The 20,613-nt window shown below is 40.8% G+C and overlaps 1 protein-coding gene across 1 annotated transcript; it reads left to right on the forward strand.

Annotated features, from left to right (window-relative positions):
• The first annotated feature begins 1,190 nt into the window (after positions 1-1,190).
• On the forward strand, positions 1,191-19,720 carry LOC132996218 (protein NLRC3-like). The gene is given in 12 exon segments (XM_061066559.1): positions 1,191-1,230; positions 4,329-4,413; positions 5,259-5,360; positions 6,865-6,978; positions 7,814-7,892; positions 7,973-8,195; positions 8,276-10,082; positions 16,698-16,871; positions 17,065-17,238; positions 17,393-17,560; positions 17,679-17,725; positions 18,525-19,720. Coding segments are annotated over 11 exon segments (3,507 nt in total). The 5' UTR covers positions 1,191-1,230; positions 4,329-4,342; the 3' UTR covers positions 19,073-19,720.
• Positions 19,721-20,613: the final 893 nt, after the last annotated feature.

The raw sequence follows: 20,613 nt of genomic DNA on the forward strand, positions 1-20,613 counted from the left end.
ATGTTACAGCTCAAGGAGACGTCTTTAGTCACATGTCGTAAAATCGTCTTATCAACACCGATCTGTAATAATTGAAGCACGATGTGCAAAGTTCAGAGATTATCAACAAGCAATTGATCTAGGTTTGAAAATAATAATGTTCTGCATCTGACAACCAGATTAAATTAAGTCCAGATATCAAACATGTTGTTTCCTTGAGTTAACTTCACGTATGTCATGAGAATAGAAGGTCGTCCACAGATATGAGACGTGGTTCAGACACAAACTCAGTGAACTCAACACAACTGGTAGTCACTCACCGTGACTCACATCTGTATCAACAACAAGATCTTTCAAAATAAGAGTTTATCTTACCTCGATCAGCAACACACACACAGGCTGTGGAGCTCAGGAGCTGTGAGAGTCTGTACAGACACACACACACACACACACACACACACACACACACACACACACACACACTCCCCCTCTCTGACAACCCCCCGGCTCCTCACCCTCGAGACAGAGGGGAAGTATTTCCCACAATTCAAAATTGAATTTTCCCTAATATTTATATATATGTATATATATGTAGAGAGAGAGAGAGAGAGAGAGAGAGCGCGCGAGAAGACGTAACCATGGAGACTGAGTCTGAAGATTTCTGCTAATGATAATAATGATGTGATAAAAATTATATTAGGTAGATTTTTAAATAGTTGAAAGCTGAGTCCTGTTTAATGATCAGAGTAACAAAGTACTTTTACTCAGTTACTCTTCTTCATTACATTTTTTGGTGTCTGTACTTTACTTAAGTGGATTTATTTTCAGGCACTTGAGGCCAAAAACTTCTGTGGCAGCATCTGCATCATTTTTTGTTTACATGACACAGTCTGTGCATATAGTGTTTTACAAATACATATAAAATGTAGACTGTAAAATACTCAAGACACAGTTATTGATTTAGTAGATGTTTGCATCAGGTTTCACGCTGCAAATACTTTTACATATATTTAAAATCAGATACTTACTTTAACTCAAGTAAAGAAATAATTTGGTGCTTTTTCTTTCAGTTGATTATTTTATTCTATATATTTTTACTTTGACTTCAGTTAAATGTTTTTCACTGTTTCGAAGACGGACGTCAGGTCAAAGGTTTGTTTTTTTCTGTCCTGTCTTGGTTAAATATTAACGTCTGTCCACAGTTTCTGTTTCTCATCGTGACGCAGATTATTTTCTTCATCCAAGTATCAGGTAAATTTCTTTTTGATTCCAGTCTCTTTCTTGTTTTCACACAGTTTCTGTTCTTTGTTGGTTTTAACGAACATCCATGTAAACAATGGGAATGTGTTCAGCTCCTCAGATCTTCAGGTTTTTAGCAGATGTTTCAAATTGTGAAAACCTGTTTGTATCCGTGTGTGACGATTCATCAAAAAGAGATTTGCTCTCAAATCAACCTGACGACATGTGATTCCTTCATTCATGCTGTCTGTCGATCAGATTCTGATTTATATTTGTTATGTCTTTTTAAACTTGTTATTTTCCTGTTAATGCTGTGAAGGTGTGAAGTCCTTTTCTTTGAAAGTTTCACGAGATTTCTCCTCATTGCTCGAAACATTCCACATGTAATGAAGCTCTGATTCCATGTTGTCGTGGTCGTGTGAAGTCGTGACCTGCAGCCTGAAGCAATTTACCAGCTAAGGTCCAACACAGTTATTCAAATTCATCAAACCTCCTAAAGTAAGAAAACTCCACCTTAACAGAGATAATTGTGTCTGATGAAACTAAAAAAATGCAGATTTATTTGATTATATTTGCTTGTTTTTCTCTACGTCTGAATCTTCACAAACATCTTTTCCCAAAAAATGTCCAACTTAAAATATTTTCCTGAAGGATGTTTTTATTAATGGTGATTCATGGACAATTTGATACTAATAATATTAACTTTATTTGTACAACACCTGTAAAACAGGTTTTACAAAGTGCTTTCTACAGACGAAGCAGAACAATGAAACTCCTTCACCCAAATAAAAACAATTAATAAATAAAAGAATAAAATCAATCAATTAATCAATCAAATTTGATTTGTATAGTCCATATTCACAAATCACAAGAACATCATCACTTATAACTAGTAAACAAATAAAAAGAACAGGAGGAATAAATAGAAGATGATGACTTTAAATTAAAGGAAGTACATACAAATAAAAAGAATACAAGTAATACAACATAAAAATGGACACATAAAGACAAGTTAGTAAAAATGTGTTCTAAGAAAAGAGGGCCAAGTGGCCGACAATCACAATTACAAACAAACGTGTTTCATATTGAATTCATTTTTACAGTTAAGCCCTGAAAGTCATAAAAAAATAAAAATAAATCTATATTAAAAAAGAGAAACAATCTCTCACCCTTTTAATTTTAACTATTATTATTTATTTGTTGTATTTCTGACTCTTTTTCTTATGCTTAACAACACTTTAGTTTGTTGTGTCTCTTATCATTTAGTTGTTTTACGGTATCTTGTCGAAGTGCAGTGTGTCGTCTGTGTAACCAGGTCACAGGTTTCTGATCATAACTGATCCCAATACAAAACCTGAGAATGTTCTAGTTTAAAATAAGAACCTGTTTGTTTCTTTTAAACTTTTCAGGTAAATATGTTTGAATATCTCATTCTTCATTTTTTTTACACTCTGCTCTGCAGGTTTTTACTGACACAGTTAATCCAGGTTGTAAGAGCTTCACTGTGACGTGGTTTAATAAGTTGTTCATTAATCATTAAAGTTTTTCTCGATTGCTTAAGCCCGATTTTCAAAACAGGGCCCGGTGTTTCAAAACACTACACACAATCAGCACAACCACACAACCAATCAGCAGAACAACTCAGATCCTTTGCAAAATGAAACACTCTTTATCAAAACTATACACTAATTTATCAAAACCATATTTTGGTACCATATGAAACACACACGTATCATATGACCTAATTCAGTTTGAGCCAGTTACACACTGCTGCTGCTAACCTCAAACACTTTTAGCAATTCTACTTCTCAGTGATTAGAGTCCTGTAAGTGAAGTACACAGAGAAAGTGCAAATAGACAATAAATTCACCAAACTCTACACAACACCAATGCTGCAGACTCATGAAAATATAATGTATTTCTCTCCATATTCCCAAATCAGTCAACATTGAGATTGTAAACACCCCACCCCCATGCATAGAAAAACTCTTTGATTGGGTTTAGAAACGGAGAGTATGGTGGAAGGTGTAGTTCTGTAAACTGTGGATGGTGTTGAAACCAGTTCTGGACCAGAGCAGAGAGGTGGAATGACACAATGTCCCAGATGACAGTTTATAACATCTGGTGCCTGTGGTTTACTGCTGTGACGATATTGTGCAATCGCTCCAAACATGTGAGGTGTGTTGTAAGGGCCCCTATTGGAGGAGGACCCCATTCTGTGTAACGGCAGCACAAAGGGTGATGTTACCCCCCCGCTGCCCTGGGACACTGATTATAGCCCCGTGGGCGTGGCCAATGATATTTCTGCCTCTCCTTCTTGCTTTTGTCAGGTTGAACCCTGCCTCATCTATATATATGAATTCATGCAGGATTTCCTCAGCATCCATCTGTAAAACTCTCTGAAATACAGTGAAATACAGATTGTGTAGTTCAGCATAGGTCTGGTATACAGTACATTTACATGATAAAGGTTACGTGTGCAGTTTGCAACATCACAGTGCTAAAGAGAACAATACATCCTTCCACATACTAATGCCGCAGCCTTCTCCTCCTCCGTGGATTCCCCCTCTCACTCTTCCTCTTCCTCTTCCTCCTTCTCCTCCTCCGTGGATTCCCCCTCTCACTCTTCCTCTTCCTCCTTCTCCTCCTCCGTGGATTCCCCCTCTCCCCCTCACTCTTCTTCTTTTTTGATCACAAGCTCCATTTTGGTTGAAGTCAGGTGAACTCAGCTGCTGCTTTTGTATCGTGTTTAAACCTGATTGGTGTGTCTACAATTAAGCAGTCATGTGTTTGTGCACCTGGTGGCTGTTGAACCAATTGGCTCATGGGGGGGGTGTCATTTGACAGTCAGTGCTTAGGAATTGCAAGGAAGTGACATCATGATATACTTCTGTGTGTAATGTATACAAGTGTGTTTAGTGTTTTGCAGATCACTGTGTGTATTGTTTTGCAAAAAGTGTGAAGCTGACATTCTGCTGATAGTGGTGCAGATCTGGGCTCATGTTCTGCTCCTTGAGTGTAAGGTTTTGATAATTGTGTAATACTTTTGATTTTAGTGTTAATGCAATGGGAAAGAAACTGTAACACTTTGTTGTTGTGTTTGTGTGAAGGTGGAGATTCTGCAATGAGTCGCTGTGAGCAGGTGGAGGAGGGAACTCCTCCCTCTAAAACCAGTCGGGAGACCGAAGCTCACAGGTGAGAGGAGGATCGAAGACCCTGTTCACACCTGCTATTCACATTCGTCCTGAGTAATCCCACACATGATCACTCTGACCGCTGAAGACAACATGGTCCGACAGAAATGGCGATACGTGTTTCATTAACGTTAACGGGGAACAGGGCCTGGCTGGAAATAAAGATGAACAACATGACAGCTCCCTAAAGTGAAGCCAAAGCATCTCAATTGCCCCCTAGTGGTTGACTGTAGTAAAGATCATAAACCTCACCACCTCCATGTTAGCAGATGGGAGATGGACCAAACTAAAAAATAAAAGTACATATCTATTGATTTTCATTGAGGATGATTTATCGATAAAAACGGACCCGCTGTTTGCTGTGGAGGGTAAATTACGTATTCTCGTAGCCCCCCCCCCCCCTCTCTTTTTATCTATATGACTGCTTGTGGCTGGGCAGAGGGGGACATTTAATAATGTGATTGGTAAAATTGGTCAAATTAAATCACCAGGACAACAGAAGGGGAATACAAACTATGGGATGTATATTTAATCATTTATATCATATAAAATATAAAATATGTTATCAATATCGTTTAAAATCATTTTTCAGTGTGTTTCCTGGCGCGAAAAAAGACGGGGTACGTGCCGGGGGGGGGGTAGATCTAGTTGAGCTGGTAATTTCAAGAGTAGCTCACAAGCCTATAAAGTGTGGGCACCCCTGGTATAGGAGATAGTTTAGCTTCATTTTTGAATATTGGGAGGAAGTGGAGATGCATCGTCCATCTTTACTTACAGTGTATAGTGCACAATTAGAATGATGTGTTGTGTTATATCTGTGTTGTGTTGTTTTATGTTGTGTTGAAGTGTGGAGCAGCAGCAGAGTTTTCATAAATCCAGTTGTGTCTCCATTACCCGATCTTTGGATCCACCATTGAATTTCACAGGACAATTTCCCTCAGAGACTCAGTAAGTTAACACAGTTATAGTGACAACTTAATATCCTCTGAAAGTTGTACCTTTTTTTACTAATGTTTATCATTTCAAACAACCTTCTTCAAATTGTTACATCAGCGATTATAACCCAGCTCTTCTCTCTTTCTGGAGTCTCAAAGTTGTTTTATCGAGGGTGGATCACCGTGGTAACCTGTACTGCAGTATTCACCTGCTGCACCAATCAGATTATGAAGATTGTTTGCTCTGCAGATGGCTGCACAGCAATCAGGAAAAGTAATAGCTGGAATTTATATTCTTTGATCGACAACGAGGTGAAACAGTTAACTTTGAATCAGTATCCATGGTGAATTCACCACTTGTATTCAAGGTTGATGCAGTTTAGTTTTTCAGAAACAGGGTCACATGATACAAGCATTATGAATCAGGGAGGATGTTACTGATAATATTTCATCAGGAAGTGGGCATCTTCATCATTGTTTACGAGAGTTTTAATTTCTGTCCATCAAGACAAAACTGCTGCCTTGGGGTTTTTAAAAACAACGAGGACCAGCAGTGTTTCCGAAAGTATTTGTTTTAGGGACTCGAACACTGGAGCGTTGTGGACACAGGCTACAGACACATTCCTACATTCTGTATCTCTGACTCTCTCCCACTCTCTCAAACTGAAGACCACATCAACAGGGTAACTATGAGAGGATCTGTGTCTGAACCTGTTCCACTCTCTACTAAGGTCCTGTAGATACATGCTAAACAACATCAGGAGAATGCGTCCCCTTCTCAGTCAGAAGGTGGCATAGGTTCTGGTCCAGGCCCTTTTCCAGGTTCTGGTCCAGGTTCTGGTCCAGGCTCTGGTCCAGGCTCTGGTCCAGGATCTTTTCCGTGTTCTGGTCCAGGTTCTGGTCCAGGTTCTGGTCATCTGAGGCCTATTGTTCTATTGTAACTCCCTCCTGGCAGGTCTACCTGCTGCTGTGATCTGACCTCTGCAGCTCATCCAGAATGCAGCAGCTCGACTGGTCTTTGACCTAAATTCACTCACACTCCTCCGCTCCTGTGGGCAGCTACTGGTAACCAGTGAAGGGAGCGGCCTTCACTGGTTACCAGTAGCTGCCCACATCCGTTTCAAAGCATTGGTACTTGCGTACCATGCTGCCCAACGACATCAGAACAGAAAGTCTTTATATATTTAGTAGCACTTCAATGTAGCACTTTGTAGTTTGGCTTTCCTGAAAAAAATTGTTCTGACTTGATTCTTGTTCTGGTTTGTTCCCTCATGGTTGATGCACTTATTGTGAGTCGCTTTGGATAAAAGCGTCAGCTCAATAAAATGTAACAGTTCCACCTCGTCGTTGCTCCTAGAAAATAAATCCCTGCTCTTAACTTTAACCATCACTGTTCCTCCTTGAGTATTTTCTGTAACTGAGCAACCAAGTGCAGAGGAAACAATTTACTTCTTGTTTACATCACATGACAAGTGTATGTGCTATGTCATATGATTTGCATTTTTGTTGTGTTGAAGTGTGGCGCAGCAGCAGAGTTTGTTCTCTGCAGAACATGAATCCAGTTGTGTCTCCATTACCCGATCTTTGGATCCACCATTAAATTTCACAGGACAATTTCACTCAGAGACTCAGTAAGTTAACAGTTAAAAAGACAAACTAATATTCTGCAAGTTTTACTAGTTATTTACTGATGTTTTCCATTTGAAACATCATACTTCACAGGACCATTGCACGTGAATGGTCCTGTCATAAGTTTCCTGGTGTGTTTGTGTGAACATAGATTCTTACTGAAATAGAGCCAAAATGCTTTTGTGGACAGAGATAATATAAGTTTTAGAAAAAGCTGTTTTGAAATGGAATGTGTTAGTGTAGCCACAGATGTTGCTGCCAAAGAACAGTAACCAAAATGTCCTTTCACAGTCCAGTTCAGAATCCTGAACCTCAACCTACTCCTTTCAGCATTTCTGAGCAGATTCATCAGCATGGTTTCTTTCAGATTTGAAGTATGAGATATATTTTTTATTGGGCAGCTTCTTAGATTGATTTAAATGTATTGTTATTATTATTATACTATATTATTAATTTATTGGCCTCTTCAGTCCAGAGAGTAGTCTTTCAGTTTGAGAACAAGACTTACTGATTTCCCCTTCAGATTCACTCTAAACCCTATGCTCGCACTCAAATACCCCGAGAAGCAGTGTGACGAGAAGAGCTGAAGCTGAGGCGCAGACAATATGTCCATGCAACAAAATATCTTAGAGCAAATAAACAGATTGAGCACAAGCAAAGCTGAAATCTAAGCAAAAGCAGGGGCTGCTTTAATGTGAGAGCACGTTTTTGAGTGAGAGCATGAGAACATTTGAAGGTGAAAATGTCCTGCTCTCGAACTGAAAGACCTTGCTCTGGAATAAAGAGAGGAAAAAAACTCCCTTGGTTTTGGAGACATACTTTCTGTTATCTCAACAGAGATCTGCAGCAGTGGTCAGAGGTTCCTGGTGATAAGTCTGCACAGAAGCATCCAACAGACCTGGATTCCGTATTTAAGGTGCGTGGTTTCCCAACAAGTCTGACCTTAGCTGCAGATGAAATCCAACATGCCAAAACTAATTATGTATCATTTTTCAGCATCTGAAGGAGAACATTTCAATGTTTGAGAAGAATGAGCTGAAGAAGTTCCAGACGTTTCTGAGTCTAGGTGACACAGAACGTTAGTATGTTTGTTATGTATGTTAGTATGAGGAGCCAGTGGACGATGAGGAGAGAAAGCTCAGTGAAGCATTTATGAAGATCACGCAGCACTTTCTGAGGAAAATGAAGCAGGAGAGGCTGGCTGACTGTTTGCAGAGCAGTAAGATATTCTACACGTACTTTTCTCCCATTTTCATTAACTTCACACTCACTGTTTCTATTTCCTGTGTCTTAATACAGGATCATCCGCTGCTGCAGCTTGTCAACATCAGCTCAAGTCTTATCTGAAGAAACAATTTCAGTGTGTGTTTGAAGGACTTCCTCAAGCAGGAAACTCAGTCTGTCTAAAGGAGATTTACACAGAGCTCTACATCACAGAGGAGGGGAGAGGAGAGATCCAAGAGGAACATGAGGTCCGACAGATTGAAACTGCATCCTGGAGACCAGACAGACCAGATACAATGATCAGACATGAAGACATCTTTAAAACTTCACCTCGAGGAGACAAACCAATGAGGACAGTGATGACGAAGGGAGTGGCCGGCATTGGGAAAACCGTCCTCACACAGAAGTTCACTCTGGACTGGGCTGAAGACAGAGCCAGCCACGACATACAGTTCACATTTCCATTCACCTTCAGAGAGCTGAATGTGCTGAAGGAGAAGAAGTACAGCTTGGTGGAACTCGTCCATCACTTCTTCACTGAAACCAAAGAAGCAGGAATCTGCAGGTTTGAAGAGTTCCAGGTCGTCTTCATCTTGGACGGTCTGGACGAGTGTCGACCTCCTCTGGACTTCCACAACACAGAGATCCTGACCGACATCACCGCGTCCACCTCAGTGGACGTGCTGCTGACCAACCTCATCAGGGGGAAGCTGCTGCCCTCGGCTCGCCTCTGGATAACCTCACGACCTGCGGCAGCCAATCAGATCCCTGCTGAGTGTGTGGACAGGGTGACAGAGGTCAGAGGGTTCACTGACCCTCAGAAGGAGGAGTACATCAGGAGGAGGTTCAGCGATGAAGAACAGGCCAACACGATCATCTCTCACATCCAGACGTCACGAAGCCTCCACATCATGTGCCACATCCCGGTCTTCTGCTGGATCACTGCTAAAGTTCTGGAGGACGTGTTGACAACCAGAGAGGGGGGGAAGCTGCCCAAGACCCTGACGCAGATGTACATCCACTTCCTGGTGGTTCAGTCCAAACTGAATAAGCTCAAGTATGATGGAAAAGCTCAACAAGATCCACTTTGGAATTCACGTCGCAAAAAGACGATTAAATCTCTGGGAAAACTGGCGTTTGAGCAGCTGAAGAAAGGAAACCTGATCTTCTATGAATCAGACCTAACAGAGTTTGGCATCAAAATCAGAGCCGCCTCCCTTTACTCAGGAGTGTTCACACAGATCTTTAAAGAGGAGCGAGGCCTGTACCAGAACAAGGTGTTCTGCTTTGTCCATCTGAGTGTTCAGGAGTTTCTGGCTGCTCTTTATGTCTATCAGACCTTCACCAACTCTGGTGTCAATCTCCTGTCACGGGAACAGTCAACCACCCATTTGCCAGAAAAAAAGAAAAAAAAAGGGACGCTAAAACATCTCTACTTGTGTGCAGTGGACAAGGCCTTACAGAGTCCTAATGGACACCTGGACTTGTTCCTCCGTTTCCTCCTGGGTCTTTCCCTGGAGACCAATCAAAGTCTTCTTCAAGGCCTACTGTCCAAGACCAGAAGAATGTCAGAGACCAATCAGGAAACAGTCCAGTACCTCAAGAAGAATATCAGTGAGAATCTGTCTCCAGAGAGAAGCATCAACCTGTTCCACTGTCTGAATGAACTGAACGATAATTCTCTGGTGGAGGAGATCCAACAGTCCCTGAGATCAGGATGTCTCTCCACAGAGAAACTGTCTCCTGCTCAGTGGTCGGCTCTGGTCTTCGTTTTACTGTCATCAGGAAAAGATCTGGATGTGTTTGACCTGAAGAAATACTCTGGTTCAGAGGAGGCTCTTCTGAGGCTGCTGCCGGTGGTCAAGGTCTCCATCAAAGCTCAGTAAGTGCACAGATGCTAAGTGTACCATTTTTTTCCGCTAGTTAACTCTGTCAGTAAGTAAAGCTAGATTGTTTTGTGTTGTTGTTGTCGTCACCACTGCACTGGTTGCACAGTGAATATTGTAATATTTTCCTGCAAATAGTAGAAAATTCACATTTTATTGGTTTCATACTACGGTTTTACTACCCGAACCCCCCTTCAGTGAACTAACTAGCTTGTTCTTTGATATTTGGATGCAGCAAGTGGTTGTGTGTTGGCTGATGCTAGTAAAGGTGCTAAGCTAACATCAACCAGTCCAGTTATCTGCAAGAACTTCATCCAAAAAGCGGAACCTTTTGTTCAGCTGTAGCCTTCTGACAGTACCAGAGGAGAAGCCAGCTGCTAATCATCAGTGTTTAAAAACTAAGCTAGCTAGAGCTGGTGATCAGGACTAAGGTTTATATAATGTTTGAACATGTTATAGCTGTATGATAATTTAGATCTAGACCAGGGGTGGGCAAACTTTTTGACTCGCGGGCCACAATGGGTTCCAAAATTTGACAGAGGGGCCGGGCCAGGAACAGATGGATGGAGTGTTTTTGTGAACTAATATAAATGACATGGAAAAATCATTAGATGAAAGGATTTGGCCTTTACCAAGTAGTAAAGCACTTATTTGCAAGGCCATTTAACATAAACCCGCCTTCAGAAAAAGGCTTGCTTGCTTTTGCTATTTCGAATGCCCTCCAAAAAAGATGCCTTGGTAGATGACTTTAATCGCAGTTTGTCTGTGAAAAAAAAATGTTGCTGAGTCTGTAAATTAGGCAAAGAGTAAAAGTGAAGGGAGATCATGTGCCCGTTCGAGCCCTTTACACCACACTCCCGGGGAAATTTAATTTAGCTGACGCTGTTATCCAAAGCAACTTAAGTCAGGGGCATTTCTAGGATTGAAGGAAAGGGGGGGCTTAGCCCCCAAGGAAGCTGAATGTTTGCGCGCGCAGCGCGCGCCAATTTTTTTGGGGCTCATTTGGGGCTGCGGATATCCATTGTTTCAGACAGTTCATAGATTGGTTCAATCAGAAAGAGTGTGATTTTTCTCTGTATCTTTGCTTGCATTGATTCAGTATAAGATAACAGAAGAGACAGAATTTCCATCACACCGGCTCCTTCAGCCCTGTCAGTCTGGGTTCAAACCCAGAACAACAAGAATCAAGAAAGTACGATTTCTTCAAAAATAAAGCAAAACAAAAAGTTCTATAAGCATGTGCCATTAAAGTGCTACAAAATTGTTAGTTTAAAAAAAAAAAAAAAATTAATTTCAATTTTTATTTTTTTTTTTATCCGGATAAGTTCGGCGGGCCGGATTAAAAAGAGCGGTACTCCCCTAACCAGTCTCCAAGAGTCCATGGGCAAGATACTGAACCCAGAACTGCCCATCAGAGTAAAAGTGCTGCCCATAGATGTACTGTATGAATGTTAGGGTTAGGGTTAGGGTTAGGGTTAGGGTGAATGAGTGAATGGCAATAAACTGTACTGTGGTCACCGAGACTAGAAAGAGCACAATATAAATACAGACCATTTAATACCGAACATAAAACAAAAACTTTTTTTAACAAAGATATTGGAAAAGAACCTAAGTATTGTTCTACCTTGCAACACAAGGTTTGATCTCTGTCCAGCTTCGCATTTCACATCACAAACATTGCAGCAACTTTTAAACCAGAATTGTGTTCCCTCTTGACTCATCATCATTCGTACTTAGCGTGTAGTCTTGTTAGCTTCTTCTTCTTCAGCTTATAGATGCAAAACCGCCACCTACCGATTTGGACTTTAGATGTTTTTCTTACTCTTTATCCTGTACTCTCTCACCCACATGTTCTCTGAGATTCTGATATTTGGTTGTTACCTTAACATGAATCTGTTCTCATTATTACATGTGTAGCTCCAACCCTACCCTAGTCTGTACAGTGCATTACTCAACTGTAGCAACATTCGCAGTTATCTATTGATTAAAAGAGGAAATTCTAAACTTGTGTGTTTTTTGTATTTTTCTCTCCATCAGGCTGAGTGGATGTGAGCTCTCAGAGAGAAGCTGTGAAGCTCTGTCCTCAGTCCTCAGCTCTCAGTCCTCCTGTCTGACGGATCTGGACCTGAGTAAGAACCACCTGCAGGATTCAGGACTGAAGCTGCTGTCAGCTGGACTCAGGAGTTCAGACTGTAAACTGAAGACTCTCAGGTCAGATCACTCTGATGTGTGTTGTCACGCTGTGTTTTACTTTAGCTTATCCAATGTTCTTCATCAATCAATCATCAATCAAATTGATAATTGACAAAGGATCCGCCATTCCCACTACGATCAGCCGGCACGACATAGAATCCACCAAACTGGAACCACCACCGCGACCTCCGAAACGCGAAACCACAGATCGTTATCCATGGTGTGGCCACAGATGTGGCCCTGCATCTGCAGGCGATAAGGCACAGGGACTCCGGGGAGGGGTCAAGGGTCAGAAACATGTACTGATGAGATAAGAATTACTTTGATGTGATAAGGATGGAGAAGAGGAAGGAGAAGCAGGAAAGAGAAGCTCCGTGTGTCATAAATTCCCTTTGCGTCTTAGCGTCATCAGGGGTTTTTGCCTTTTAATCAATGATACAATGATACAGGCCGAACTTGAGGCTACACTGAGGCTCAAGGTACATCTGACTGGCTCCTGGTTTGTATGGTAGTACGATAAAACCATGTGGCCCACTCAGTAGATCAGACATCAATACCTCTATGCCTTTTTAAACTAAACGCTTCCTATTTTGGAACATAGGACGAGTTACTTTCTGCTGCACTAATTAGCTCTAACTATAAGTTTTATAAAAAAGGAAGGTTTTGAGTCTACTCTTAAACGAACAGAGCGTGTCTGCTTCCCGAACTGAAAGTGAGAGATTATTCCACACCAGTGGGGCTTGATGGCTAAAAGCTCTGGCTCCTACTCTACTTTTAGAGACTTTAGGGACGACAAGTAAACCTGAGTTCTGGGATCGGAGTGCTCTAGTAGGTTGATATGGTACTAACATCTTTTTAAGGTAAAAAGGTGCCATATTATTAAGGGCCTTGAAGGTGAGGAGGAGAAGTTTAAATTCTATTCTAGATTTAACTGGAAGCCAGTGTAGCGATGCTAATACTGGAGAAATGTGCTCTCTTTTCTTAGTTCTCGTCAGGACACGTGCTGCGGCATTTTGGACCAGCTGCAGAGTCTTTAACGACTTGCTGCTGGAGCCTGATAATAATGAATTACAGTAGTCCAGTCTCGATGTAACAAAGGCGTGGACTAGTTTTTCTGCATCTTTTTGCGAAAGGACATGTCTGATTTTTGAGATATTACGCAAGTGGAAAAAGGCGGTCCTAGAAATTTGTTTTAAGTGACTATTAAAGGACAAATCATGATCGAAGATCACTCCCAAGTTCCTGTCTGTGTCATTGGAAGCAAGGGCAATGTCATCTAGCGCAGCTATATCCTTAGATAATGTTTCTCTAAGGTGTTTGGGACCAAGTATTATAACCTCTGTTTTATCTGAGTTTAATAAGAGGAAATTGCGGGTCATCCAGGTTTTTATGTCCTTGAGACATGCTCGAAGTTTAGTTAATTGATTACTTTGTTCAGGTTTTATTGACAAATATAACTGGGTGTCATCCGCATAACAGTGAAAATTTACCGAGTGTGTCCTGATAATGTTTCCTAGTGGAAGCATATATAATGAGAATAAAATTGGGCCAAGCACAGACCCCTGTGGAACACCATGGTTAAATTTGGTGCACACAGATGACTCATCATTAATTTGCATGAATTGGGAGCGATCCGGGTTAGGGTTAGGGTTAGCCCTGACTTTTGCCAGGGCTGTCTCTGTGCTGTGATTGGTTCTAAACCCAGACTGAAAGTCTTCATATATATTAATTTCTTGGAGAAACTCACACAGCTGATTGGCTACAACTTTTTCTAAGATTTTAGACAGGAAGGGGAGATTAGATATTGGCCTGTAATTGACTAAAACCTCTGGGTCTAGGGTGGATTTTTTGAGTATTGGTTTGATAACAGCGATTTTAAAGGACTCTGGTACATAACTTGATGATAATGACAGATTGATTGTATTAAGTAACAAACTATCAATTAGTTGCAGAATTTCTTCAAGTAATTTTGTTGGAATCGGATCTAAGATAAAGGTAAAGGAGGAAGAGACTTTAGTAAAGTCTCTTCCTCCTTTTCTCAAAACAGGAAACGCATACATTCAAGCCACACTCACAAAAACTTTGACTTGTCTTGCAAAATCTAAAAATGTATTAAAACTATTTTATCTTTAGCAAATATCAAACACTGCCATCAAATAACACACAAAGCAGCTAATGCAGAAACACCACAAATGCAGAACAGTGCACTGATTTAAAAAAATTAAACGGGCAGCCACTGGTAACCAGTGAAGGGAGCCGAGTGGTCTTGGAAATTCAGAAAAACTGTATATTTATCTTAATGTTTGGGTTAGGGCTACATCAGAAAATAATCTGTATCCTTGTCTTCAAAGGAGATTTATGATAAGTGTGTTAGATACGTTTTATTCCTCTATGGTGGTGACACCTGGTGGCAAGAGGCATTGTTTTTCGGTCCTTACTTATACGGACATATTGGTACGTCCGTCCCATTCGTGTCAACAAGATATTTCAAGATCACCTTGATGGAAAACAGATTTGATTCTGGTGGTCAAAGGTTAAGGGTCAAGTTCGCTGTAACTTCACAAACATGTTTATGTTTGCAGAGGTAAAAAACAAAGTCTGTGGTAAAGGGAGTTTCTCTTTTGGACCTAAGGTTAAACAGAGGTTAAGAAAGCACAAGTTAATACGGAGGTTATGATGTTTTCTGATGTGGAAAAGGTTGACGATATAGTTTGGAAGGAGGGATTAATGATTCCACTGAAGATGACAGCAGGTAGGATATATAATTGAATCAGAGACTTTTTATTTCACAGGTTTATTCAAGTAAGAGTTGGGATAGAATCAGGAAGATATATGGTGGGAAATGGTGCCCACAGTGTTACTAGTCCAGTATTGTTTTCCATTATTTTCAATGATGTGTTCACTTTTTTCTGATGATGGAGTCTTGTGGGAAAGGAGAACATAAATCATATTATTGGGATAAAATAGGATATTAATGTGGTTGAATAATGATCGTATTCATGGGGCTTCAATGTGTCAGTTAAAAAACTAAAGTGTTAATGTTCAGGTGTTGATACAGCTTCATCACTTATGATTCAGCAGCTCAAACATTGTTAAAGCGTTGGAGGTTTCGCATCGATCCTGTGTCTGCTCCTCAGCTCAAGGTGGTGAAAAGCATCTTCGGAGGAAACAGTTAATGAAGAATTACCGAGCAAATCTGAAGATAAACGTCCAACAACAAAGGTTCTTCTTCCATGTTGCGTGTTTTACATGGAGCAGTATAAAAGTATCAGAGTAACGAAAGTATGAAAGTATAAAAGTAGACAGAGATATCATTAAGCCAGAAAAGAAGAAGACGAAGAAGTAGGATATTGAAACACACAGTAGATGGCAGTATTGCACCTTGATGTTGGTTGACAACTGCCAATAAAGCAAACGAAGAAGAAGCAGATGGTAAAGAGAGTTCCTCTGTCACACAGAAAACACTTTTTTTCAATGTCTTTTTATTTATCAGGTTGAATCAAACTGGGCTCACACACAGATGTTGCAAGGACTTGTCCTCAGTCCTCAGCTCTCAGTCCTCCAGTCTGACGGATCTGGACCTGAGTAACAACCACCTGCAGGACTCAGGAGTGAACCTGCTTTCAGCTGGACTCAGGAGTCCAGACTGTAAACTGGAGACTCTCAGGTCAGGATTCTGCTGTTTGTCTATACAACAGAAATCGTACAGACAAAATGTACTACACAAATAAACACATTGAGTCAGGTTTCTCCCAGTTAATAAGGGAGTTGTTTCTCCTAGTGCCTTGAGATAATGTATATTATGATTTGGTCTTTATATACAGTCACTGATCATCTTTATATACAGTCACTGATCATCTTTATATACAGTCACTGATGGTCTTTATATACAGTCACTGATCATCTTTATATACAGTCACTGATCATCTTTATATACAGTCACTGATGGTCTTTATATACAGTCACTGATCATCTTTATATACAGTCACTGATCATCCTTATATACAGTCACTGATCCTCTTTATATACAGTCACTGATCATCTTTATATACAGTCACTGAACCTCTTTATATACAGTCACTGATCATCTTCATATACAGTCACTGATCATCTTTATATACAGTCACTGATCCTCTTTATATACAGTCACTGATGGTCTTTATATACAGTCACTGATCATCTTTATATACAGTCACTGATGGTCTTTATATACAGTCACTGATCAGCTTTATATACAGTCACTGAACCTCTTTATATACAGTCACTGATCATCTTTAAATACAGTCACTGATCATCTTTATATGCAGTCACTGATGGTCTTTATATACAGTCACTGATGGTCTTTATATACAGTCACTGATGGTCTTTATATACAGTCACTGGTGGTCTTTATATACAGTGTATGTGTCTTCCTTCAGGCTGAGTGGATGTGAACTCTCAGAGAGAAGCTGTGAAGCTCTGTCCTCAGTCCTCAGCTCTCAGTCCTCCAGTCTGACGGATCTGGACCTGAGTAAGAACCACCTGCAGGATTCAGGAGTGAAGCTGCTGTCAGCTGGACTCAGGAGTTCAGACTGTAAACTGGAGACTCTCAGGTCAGATCACATGTTTTAGTTTTTCATCTATTTCTGAGTTTATTTTGCCTTTCCATCAACAGAAAACACTTTTTCCATGACAACCTCAGTGCGATACTGGAATCAGTATGATTTTGGTTTCTCAACGTCTGACTCACAAATATGCAAACCTTTACTGAAACATATCAAATATATTTGCATGTACTTGCATCAGGTTGAGTCAAACCAGGCTCACGGAGGACTGCTGTGAAGCTCTGTCCTCAGTCCTTAGCTCTCAGTCCTCCTGTCTGACGGATCTGGACCTGAGTAGGAACGACCTGCAGGACTCAGGAGTGAAGCTGCTGTCAGCTGGACTCAGGAGTTCAGACTGTAAACTGGAGACTCTCAGGTCAGGATTCTGCTGCTGTAAAACATCAGTGAAAATTATCATCTTTTAGGATCATTCCACTCAAATACAATATTACATATATATATACATATATATATATATATATATGTGTGCGTGTGTGCGTGTGTGTGTGTGTGTGCGTGTGTGTGTCCAGGCTCTCAGGATGTATGGTCACAGAGGCAGGTTGTGTCTCTCTGGTCTCAGCTCTCTCCTCTAACCCGTCTCACCTGAGGGATCTGGACCTGAGCTACAATCATCCAGGAGCCTCGGTGGAGCTGCTGTCTGCTGGACTAGATCCTCTGTGGAGACTGAACGCTGTCAGGTACCAACGCACAACAAAAGGCTCACACACTGTGTCTGTGTCACAATGACAAACTGAGAAGACAGTGAATTCAGTGGCTGATGTTTCCTGATGGTTCATTCTATGTTATCTGTTTCAGGCTGGAACATGGTGGAGAGCAGAGGCTTAAACCTGGTCTGAGGAAATGTGAGTGTGTGTTGTCACTTTCAGAACATCCGAGTTCACTGAAATAATTTCTGAAAAGATGATGTCATATCTTATTGTGTGTATTCCTGAGTTAAAATAAAGGTGGGATGAAAAATTTAATAATTATCAGTGATCGCTCCCTAACCCTAACAATCAACTTATTTTATTATCTCAGAACCTTTGCTATGCGTTTATCTCCATCTTGGTTTTTCAGCACTCAGCTTCACCGGATTCATTGAAGAAAGTCCTCCTCTCCTCAAGTCTCAATATCATCTTAAACTCTGACTCTTCATCAGCTCTCTCTTCTATTCTACTCCTCACTTCTACGACCTCTGACTCTCTTTGAGCTGGAACCTGACTTACCTGATAATGTTTTCACTTTTGTGAAACTTTCCTCCCTCTGACTGTCTCCCAACACTGATGGACCCGCCATTAATCCAGAAGCCTTGATTTTCAACTTTGTGTCCTTTTCTTTTTCTCTGTCCAAAACATCAAGGTCCTGCTCCGTCCTCTCTAGTACTGTAACTCTTATCACCCTAACTGTTGCTGTTGTTAATGAATCGTCTATGTCAAAGCACTATGTATGTACATAGACTCAATTCTGACTTCCAAATGCCTCATGACGTGTCTCATTACTTTACATATTCTTCCCTGCTTTATTCTTTGGCTTCGTCTAATACTTCCCGGCAACTTGCTATCACAGCAAGCCCTCGTCTTCATCCTTCCCCACCCTGGTCTATGGTATATATGGTCTATGTAAACAGTTCTGTGTCTTCATCTCTTTTGTTCTCTCCTTCAGACGCCTTCCATCTCACTATCGACACAAACACAGTTCACAGAAAACTCAAAGTGTCTGACGACAACAGGACGATGACGTCAGTGACGGAGAAGCTGCCGTATCCTGATCACCCGGAGAGATTTGACTCGTGGCCTCAGCTGCTGTGTAACAATGCTCTGATTGGTCGGTGTTACTGGGAGGTGGAGTGGAAGGGGAGAGTGAACATCGCAGTGACCTACAGAGGGATGAAAAGGAAAGGGGAAGGAATCGACTCCTGGTTAGGACGAAACAATCAGTCCTGGAGTCTGATATGCTCCGATGTTGACGGTTACTCTGTGTGGCACGATCAGAGACGACAGGCCTGTCCTCAGCCATCCTCGTCCTCCGTCTCTCACAGAGTCGCAGTGTATGTGGACTATCCCTCTGGAATGCTTTCCTTCTACAGCGTGTCCTCTGAGATATGGATCCACCTCCACACCTTCTACACCACTTTCACCGGACCCGTCTACCCCGGGTTTGGGTTTGCGTACGAGTGGCCGGGTTCATCAGTGACCCTGTGTTCACTGTAGGATGCTAATAATGCACATTATACACAAACACACACAAAATTATTTTCAAAGCAGCTAACCACATTTTGTAAATCTGACTATCAACAAGTGAGTTATCTTAATTATACGATTATTGTAAATTTATTTCTCATTACAGATGTCCTTTTAAAAACTTTAGCTTTTAATAAACTCTAATAAAACTGGAAGACATGACGGCGCCCAAACGTGAAACCAAATTGTCTTGATCGCCCCTATTGGCTGGCTGCAGTATAAACCCCTCTTCCTCCATGTGAGTGGATGGGACATGGACCAAACAAAAAAATCTAAGTCGACATTAAATAATGTTTGTCAGAGATGTTTCTATCATTTCAGGTCGTTCTTATCTCCCTGATGTTTATTCATGTTTCCAATCAGTTTGGATTGATACGTTTTTTGATGATATAAAAAACAGGTTGAGACGTCATGATTGACAGCTGACACTGAAGATCACTACTGCACATACTGCAAATGACGGTTGTATCTGGGATATTTTGGCTTCATTCCTGGAGGTGGAGACGTGTCGCCATCTTTATATAATGTAAAATTACAGTTAAAAACATAAATAGAAATCAATAAGAATATATGGTGGTGGTATTTAACTCTGTTTTCTGTATTGCCTTTCGAAATAAAACAATGTGCTTTCGAGTTACAGTTGTTTTTGATGCTTGACCATCACTGGCTCCTACGGGACCAACCAACCATCACAGCCGAGAACACAAGCATCTGAAGAACAAGGGTTAGAGCTAGCCTAACCCTAACCCTGACAACCACGCTTTTAATTCTCCTTCTCCCGTTTTACCTTTATATCAACACACTTTTTATCGTACAGTCCCTGAGTAAGCAGCATCCGCTCAAATGATCATTGTACTATTTTCACCAACAAATAAAAACTTTTAGGATGATAACAATTATCAACAAACCCATAGGACAGACTTCACCTGCACAAAGTCTCTTCTCAGGGCTTATGAAGACCTTACAAAATATGACGACCTCTAGTGGAACTAAAGTAAATAACTTCATTTGTTTTTTTATTTAAATTATTTAAATTATTATATTTTGATGTCATTGCTCTTGTACATAATGTGCCTTTTTAGTTGGTTGTTGTCATGATTTCAAAGCCTTGATATTTGTACGATTCAAGTTTTGAACTAAGAAGAAGTTTCACCTGCAGCCTGGAAGACAACGTTTAGGGCACAGCCTTCCCGGTGGAGAACATCACGTGACTAATGTAGGCTCCTAAATTGCTGCCTGACTGAAAAACGTGTTTTTAAATCACTTCTCTTTTTAGATTCGTCTTTTAAAGCTTTTTTAAAGATATTAAGTGAATTAAATTATGTTTTTCAATAAGACGCAGGTTTTATATTTTCTCAGCTCCTAGTTTGCACCTTAGGAAACTGTTCAGGCAGCTCGTCGGTCGCTTTCCTTCAGGCAGTGCAGCGGTGCAGCGGCTCAGAGTCGGTGTGTTCCGGGTCAGTGTCATGGGTCCTACCATAGATATATACATGGATATATATATCTATGGG

Source organism: Limanda limanda, chromosome 2, assembly GCF_963576545.1.
Source record: "Limanda limanda chromosome 2, fLimLim1.1, whole genome shotgun sequence".
Lineage (NCBI taxonomy): Eukaryota > Metazoa > Chordata > Actinopteri > Pleuronectiformes > Pleuronectidae > Limanda > Limanda limanda.